The following is an 8,397-nucleotide window of genomic DNA, read 5'->3' as shown; positions in this document are numbered from 1 at the left end:
TGTAATGGGAGTTGCAAGTCATCCTTGTGGGAGTCCAAGACATTGACGGAGTGAACTTTCTACAACGAGCCAAAGAACCAAGCCATAGCAAGAAAAAGCAATGCAAGGAAACGCAACGACACGCAAGTAGATCTCCAGACTTTTGATGAAAGTGCTGGTGCATTATTTAAATACTTTGGGTAATCCGAATGCAAATCCATTTAGACTCAAAGAAGGATAAATGGTTCTTAAGGCATTGTCAAACAGACTCCATAAAGTACATTTTCTCTGTATCGATCATTCTGTCACTCTACTAACCAACCTGTTTCATGTTTTATGTGTTAGATTCGTTTTTGTTTAGAATAGCAATACATTTTGTTTTTATTCAAAGATAATTTGACTGTGGCATATTTTGATAATCTCATCACTTGATTTTAAAAGATCTTGCCTCAAAGCTATACCTAAATATGTGTGATATTATTTTCAATTAGCCATGAGAATATTACTCCAATAAGTGAATTAATCATAATTCCTAATTATAATATATATTATATTGCCTTCTAATAGAAATTGTGAGCGGATACAAGACATTATTATTTTAATGGTGGAGAATTTTATTCAGACAAATAATCTAATTATTTGTAATTTATCTTTCTTATAATGTTTGTCAAACATGACTAATTCCATTATAAATTCCCTTACGTAATAATGACGTAGAATAAGGACAGTTTAAATTAATTCCTAACACACATACTGTTCCTACACCTTGTCTGAAATAAACTGTTGTTTGTTTTTCATTGTGTTGCTTCTCTCTTAAAACTATAGTGCTTTAACACTGTGCCAACCAATGCCACAACCTGTGCCAACCAACCTCATATTGGTGAAGAAATGGACAACATAATTTTGACCATTAATTAACGAAAATAAATACATATTTGGTGACATTGTGTTTTTACCCAATAACTTTAATTTGCACCTACTTGGGGTATCCTAATGTTCATTCAATCAGAGATATTCAACAAAGTATGAAAAGTGTGTAACCAACCCCAGTCTCCCCTATGCCCAAGACGACATAGCCATATCAGCCAGGGCAATAAACAACTAAATAAAATAAAACAAAATAAAATACTGAGTGCAAATATAATTTGTCATGACAGCATGGAACCATGAAACATGGTGTTATCAAATAGAATACTGTATGATTTGTAATGCAGTATGTTTGGATAAGACAATCTATGAAGGAAGAGCAACCAGGGAGGGTCCTTTACAAACTGTACTATAAAAAAAAAAGTCTCGTCACTGTTCCTATTTTTTAAGTCACAAAATCATCCATTCGTTTTGCTTTCAAAAACGTTTATTTTTCTGCTAGTGAAAAAGAGAAATAAAATCACCATCACTTCTTCTATTAACACAAAATCACCTCATCACAACACCATCCACGATTAGACCATCATAAAGGTGAAAATTCAGGTTTGTTGAAAAACAAAGGGGAAAAAAAAGACTTAATTTGAAGCGTATCCTTTTTTCCCTTTCAAGTTATGTCTCACAGACCAGACTGAGAGCCAAGCAAATGTACAGAGAATATAAATGGTATTTGAATAGCAGTCTAGTGGGCAACTCCTGTATCCTTCCCAATGTACATGTCAGCAAGCTTTTTAAACTGCGGGCCCCATTGAGAGAGGTAATCATATTCATGGTCTCCCTCAGTCACAGTGGACTCCAGCGAGCTCAGTGACTCAGCAATTGATCCGTTGCCCTCATAAGAATATGTGGCGAGCGAGTCATAGGGAGGTGCAAAAGGGTCTATGTCATTTTCTTGCAGTCTGTTAATAATGAAGTCTCTGACATCTGCACACTCCTTTAAGGGTGAATGTCTGTGATATGGAAACAGCATCTCAGGGATAATGTCACGCCTTAGCTTGTTGCTCTCAATCACCTCTGGATGACGTAATGTGCCAATATCAAAGGCCTGTGTGTCCTCCTCTCCACCCCCTTCATCGTTATAGCTCACTACATTATCCCTCACGTCCTCTTTGGAAATGATCAGGGGCTCCTTCCTCCTCTGCTTCTTTAGAGCTGAGAACAGGACCACGATCACTGAAAAAAGTAAGAAGACCGAAGGAGTATTTTTTCCTATTCTCATGATAAATTAATACAGTGGGGTTCAAAGGTTTGAGTAGACAAATGAAGTATAGGATTTAAAACTTAATTTAAACCTGGGAATTAACAAAACCTTATTTCAATAAGAAATATATAAGATTTTGCACTATTGCTATGTCACAATGTGACAATGACCATGCTAACTCATTTGTACAAAAGGTCAAATTTCCTTGCTTCCTTTGAAGTAAACAAGATGTACATCTCAATTCATATTGGGATTACATGGATCCCCAGGTCTGATCAACATGATCACATGGTAAGTTGGCATGCTGTTTCCGAAAGATCTGTTAAACAAGGATTGATAACAGTATGCCAACTCAATAACATGCCCTAACTCCCATCTGACATATTTGGAACAGCTCAACAACAATTAATTTCCCTAATTTCCATTTGACTCGTAGCACATTGTATCAGTTGCATGGGAGACCACAGTTCAATTCCCAATCAAACGAGGAAGTAATCTCGATTGTATAAATAACCACAAGCATGATAAGGAGGTTGCATTTTTTATCCCCATCATTGCATTTTATCTCTATTAATGGTTAAGGTTAGGGTTTTGGTTGGGAGGTAGATTAAATAAAATTCACAAATTACTTTTCACTGTTTTACACCTTGTTCAGCTGAAAACAATTTTTACAACTTTTCAAGTGGCTTCTGTTGACCTCTCCTGGATATAAATGGATGTCACACGTGTTTACATGCTCTAAAACACTTACTGCTTTAGCCTCTGGAGGCAGTGTTGTCAAATTCGGTCAGCGTATACCGATTTCGTCTAAAGAAAAATCAGCACACACTTGCCGATTTTTATGTGAGATCAGGCTGGTTTGATGCCTCAAGTGCATGTTGCCATTAACCCTTTCATACAACAATTATGTTCCAGGGACAAAAACAATATGACCATGCTTTATTTGTACTCTAAATGCAGCAACAAATGATAATAATAATAATAATAAAATTCAGTTTATGGTTATATTTTAAGTTACGTCTGGTGTTCGTTTACTATGCCCATTGTTCTGAATTATGATTATTTTTTGCCCTGTGTCATACTGTCATGCTTTAATTCAAAGGATTTTCTGTTCAAAAAGTAACAATGTGATATGCAGTGTTGAGTAAGATACTTACAAATAGTAATCCACTACAAATTACAAAATCTTAAATTGAAATCAGATTACTGAACTAATTTGTTTTTATTTAAAAATAATAACATTACTAAATATGTTAAAGTTACTTTCTAAAACACATTTCTGCTAAAATATTCAAAATAATATCTAAATTCCTTTGTTCATTGTTACAAACAAGTCATACACTCAGCACCTAAAATTTCTCTTTCACAAAAACTCGTTACGGAGCAATAATGAATATTTTCTACATAAATAATATATTAAAAATAAGCATAACCATATAATGTACTTAAACATAATGAAATTACTTAAAAGTTAACTGTAATCTGATTAGAATAATTTAACTTTAATGCATTACACTACTTTTTTGACTATAAAGTAATTTGATTACTTTGAAATCAAATTACATCCAACATGAACTGGTGAAATGACACACATAGTTTGACTCAGCAGCATCTAATCTAATACTTTATGTCTTTGTGATTTTGTGGCACCAATTGACAAACCTTTGAACAAAGAATAAAACAAAAGAAAAAAGTGATGTCCATTGGAATGGACACAGGGTCTGATTAAAGCAAAAGGGGATATGCTAAATACTAAGACATTCTGGACTCTTTCAATTAAAATTATCACTCAAATATTATGCTGATAACATAATTTGTAATGACAAAGATAGAAGCATTTTCACAAGTTGTCTGAGACCCATAAGATCCCCATTGAGACATGGGTTATAAAAACTATTCTGGGGTATCATCAAGATAACGGTTGTTGTGTAGCATATAATGGGCATAAACTCACTAAGTAGGATGAGGATGCAGAGGAGTATTGCCACTAGCGCCCCAGTGCTGAGACCAGCAGAGAGCAGTAATGCATCAGCGCTGCAGGAACGCATGTTACCAGTGGCATCACAGCTACACACACGAATGGTCAACGTGCTGGTACTGCTCTGGATGGGGTAGTCGCTGTCGGAGATAACCACTGGCAGATAGTATATACTCATTTCACGCCTGTTAAATCCACTTCTTCTGGTCAAAATTCTGGCTGTGTTATCTTTAGGGGGAAAGGCGTAAAGAGAACATTCAAACTGTGAGAACTAATATATTATCTCCTGCTGACTCAAACAACAGAAAATAGAAATCTAGAACTCTAGAAAGAAGAACTCTTAGTGTCAAAAAAGAGAGAAAGATTAAGCACATGAATTTTACATAAACTTCAAGATTTATATGTCAAAGGAAAGATTTATTCACCTTCATTATCAAAGATGGTGAAGTTTGGATTCAGGAAATTCAAACTGAATACAAATTTGTGACCCACGAGAGGTTCATCTGTGTCGATGGCACTGATTGTCTGTATATGCTGAAAAAGTAGATATTTTGGTTTCATGCAGATTAATGCCTAATGTGTTTAGCGGTCTCATTTTATGAAACAAAAACTGCCCTTCAAAGTTAATATGCAGTAACTACACATTTTGTCAAAATTGTGTTGTGACCAAACTTGTGTCTCTTAGACTATGATCTGTTCTGTGATAGATAGGTTTGGCTCAACTATGCTTAGATTCAGAGAAAATAGAGTGAGCCTATTTTAAACACTTTGAAGCCATTTTCTTAGTTTCAGTGTTGGCGGAGTTACAGCACTTTGCCTTTGTAGGGCAGTAAAGATCAATATTTTTTTATGGATCTATAAAGATCCTTCAATATCATACAGTAAAAAGCACATTTATATGAAAAGAATATACGTACCTGCCCAGATTTTACATTCTCACACACAAATGTCTCATAAAACATTGCAAACTCCGGAGCATTGTCATTTACATCCAAGACCTTTATCAACACAGGAACACGGCTTCTTTGGTGAGGGTTATCTAGAGGAATAATGTAAAGAATATTACTATGTAATAAGTGTAGGGTGTAATCCATTTACAAAGTAATTAGTTACTGTATTCTAAATACTTTTCAGTCAAAAAGTAGTGTAATGTATTACATTTTAAATTATTTTAATCAGATTACAGTTACTGACTTTCAATAATTATTTTAAGTGCATCATAGGATTTTATTTATTTGTAATTAATTATTTATGTAGAATACATTAATTATGACCCCGTAATGAGTCATTGTGAAGGACAAATGCGATGTGCTAAGTGTAAGACTTGTACGAATGAACAAGGAATAAATATAAACATTATTTTGAATTTGATAAGTCTTTTAGAAGTAACTAAAGTAATGTAATTAGTAATTTGACAACTTTTTCAATTATGTGATGAGTAATATGATTTCAATTTTAGAGAAATAATTAGTAATTTGTTTGTACTATTTTTAAGTAAAAGTAACCCAACACTGTTTATAATATAGGCAGACAGGATATGCATATATATATATATATATATATATATATATATATATTACAGCTATAGCTATAGTGAAACTGTGTTTTGTTTCTTAAAATAAGTGATGTGTTACTGGGAAAAACTATTTATTTATGCATGTATTCACTTACTCATCTCACAGGCCAGGACTGAGATGTTGTGCCACTTCGACACCTCCCTGTCAAGAGACTTCAGAATTGTGATGGATCCATTCTTGGGGACGATGTGGTAAAGTCTCTCAGGATCTGTGTGCTGATCTATGGCATATCTATGGACAGGTGTGAGAAAAATAACTGAAATAGTCATTCACTTTTCCTGAAATTTGATAAAAGTATGGGTTTATTGTAAAGAGGGTGGTGGAACTGCATAGAAGTTATTCAGATATTAGATTGAGGCCAACTGCGTATTACTGGCAAAATAGATTCCATGGCATGATAATCACTTAAAGTACTGTCACCACAACACATAATTAAAAAGATCAAAAATATAACCCTCAGATATGATTTTTACATGATATGATAAGCCATTACAATTCACAGGGGGAATTCACTAAGAATAAATCATGTTTGCTTATAATGGCATTTATTTGCGCGGTCTGCTGGTTTTTTTTAGCATCATCTAATTAACTAAAGGAATTCTGCAAATCGGGAAAGGGTGCAATCACACCCAAATCTGTGCTAAATTCAATTTGCACAGTGCAATTCCCCATCTTGCAGGCCAGTTCTGAGTACAGACTACTGTGTTCTGGCATACTTGTGCTTGTCTATACCATGTGTCTTAATATTATGCTTGTTTGTAATGCTCATCTCATCATACATTTGATAAAAAACTGCTGCCACGATCAATAGAAAATCTACACAAACATCACTTTTTATAAAATGCCATTTAATGTTTGTTTAATATGTGCAGTAATAGCACAATGTTAATCACAAAAACAAAAACAATGCAGAGTCAGTGTATTTAGCAACTCATTAAAATGGTTTAAAGTTGGTTAGTAAATAAGACACACAAATGCTGTGCACAAAAGTGTTGTAACCATTTAATTAATTAATCCCAAAGATTGTTGAACTATTGAATAATTTAAATCCTCACTGGATTGGGTAATCTGTGGCATCAGGGTCCCAGGCTGTAATAGTTCCAATTGCTGCTCCTTTTGGTGTGTCCTCATTAACCTCAAAGACATACTGGGGCCTACTGAAGACAGGAGGCTCATCCACATCTTTCGCTGTGACCTTGACGATGGCTGTGTCTGAGAATGGGCCCAGATGAAAGAAGTTGGGGTCCTGGTGTGTGTTAGTCACCTCCACTTTCACAGTGTACACTCGCTTGCTTTCATAATCCAGTTTCTGGATGAAGATCAAGAAAAATTGTTTTGAGAACAATTGAGAACAAATTTGCACTGTGTTATCTATAGAGCATCATAAATATCAATACAGTGATTTACCTTTCTAACAACGATAACACCCTCTTGTGTAATGTCATCTGTAATAATATCAAGGTATTCTTTGCCATCTCCATCCACAATTCTGTATTTCATTTCAGCATTTTCGCCCTCGTCACCATCATTGGCTTTGACTCGACCGACTGTTGATCCCATTTCTGTTGACTCATATGTGCTTAGGTGGTAAGAACCTTTAAAATGAAAGAGATTGAATTTATTTCAAGTATATCAATTGTATAACTAGTGTATAATTTGTAACTTTTTTTTTTTTTTGCATAAAGAGACCCCATGAAGATGAGCACAGCTTCCTTTCCTGTGTTGGTGTATTTCTTATTGAAACAGTATCATCAGTATCAGAATCAAGGGCTCACTTTTGTTTTTAATAGCCAATAGGCTTTAATTCAATTACAGCCATAAACCATCATTTACTACTTGCTAGTTAGATGTAGGGGGAAGGACATTCTTATTCTAGAGAGCACTTGATTGGACAAAATTCTGTGTAGTGCAACATGAGTCATCAAAAAGTTTGGTCCATTTTGACAGTACAAAAAATGCTGTACAATTTAAATGAGTATATCTGCAGTCTAATCTCATGAAAACAATGTGACAGTGGTGACATTTCTGCAAAACTATATTATGTTGTTCATTACACATATCGCAGAAGCTCCATTGTGAAATGCCAACTATATGGCGCTAAAGGCGTGTTCAATTTTCTCCCAAACAGATGAAAGTTAAGGTTAATGCTCTATAGAGTTTTGAAATCAAGAGAACCTACCTACCTACCAGTGGTGGAAAGAGTACGTCTTTGTTACTTTCAGAACCTCCATTCCCTGATGGAGGGAATGAGACATTGTGTCGATGTAGTGACACAAGGGGTCGCCCTTGGGAGCCCCAAACACCTCTGATCTTTGCGAAAAGGCCAATTGAAATTGGCGAGTGATATTCGCATGCCACTCCCCCTAACATACGGGTATAAAAGGAGCTGGCTCGCAACCACTCATTCAGGTTTTGTGCTGAGGAGCCGAGACAAGGTGTCGGCCATTTAAGCAGGTAGTTAATTGTTGTGGCAGGAGGCAGCCCGTGCACCCGGCCATCACTTAACCTCCCCCAATGCACCTACGAGCATCGTAAGGTCCCCTGCACCTCGTGGACAAGTGGACTGGCCAAAAAATGGGGACAGGCTGCCCAAGAAATGGCCTTTTTTTTTTTCTCCCCAAAAAGTATGGAAATCATTCCCCAGCACTTATCTCCTTCCGGGTACCCACCATAGTACCGGTCAGCAACAGGGGAGGAGGGAACCTGTCCTCTCCGTTCATCACAACCGCACTGGCGTG

General features: G+C 35.7%; 1 protein-coding gene across 1 annotated transcript; it reads right to left on the bottom strand.

The window, feature by feature from the left end:
* Nucleotides 1-1,344: 1,344 nt before the first annotated feature.
* Nucleotides 1,345-7,639, bottom strand: LOC127648721 (cadherin-10-like). Its single transcript, XM_052133451.1, has 7 exons — nucleotides 7,067-7,639; nucleotides 6,715-6,968; nucleotides 5,754-5,890; nucleotides 5,000-5,121; nucleotides 4,508-4,616; nucleotides 4,059-4,310; nucleotides 1,345-2,076 (listed from the first exon to the last, which is right to left on the bottom strand). Exons 1-7 carry the CDS (start codon nucleotides 7,217-7,219, stop codon nucleotides 1,586-1,588), a joined length of 1,518 nt encoding a protein of 505 aa, XP_051989411.1. The 5' UTR covers nucleotides 7,220-7,639; the 3' UTR covers nucleotides 1,345-1,585.
* Between the last annotated feature and the right edge of the window lie 758 nt (nucleotides 7,640-8,397).

This window comes from Xyrauchen texanus, chromosome 9 (genome assembly GCF_025860055.1).
Source record: "Xyrauchen texanus isolate HMW12.3.18 chromosome 9, RBS_HiC_50CHRs, whole genome shotgun sequence".
NCBI lineage: Eukaryota > Metazoa > Chordata > Actinopteri > Cypriniformes > Catostomidae > Xyrauchen > Xyrauchen texanus.
The sequence above is the reverse complement of the archived record's forward strand: the minus strand, read 5'-3'. Positions and strand labels throughout refer to the sequence as shown.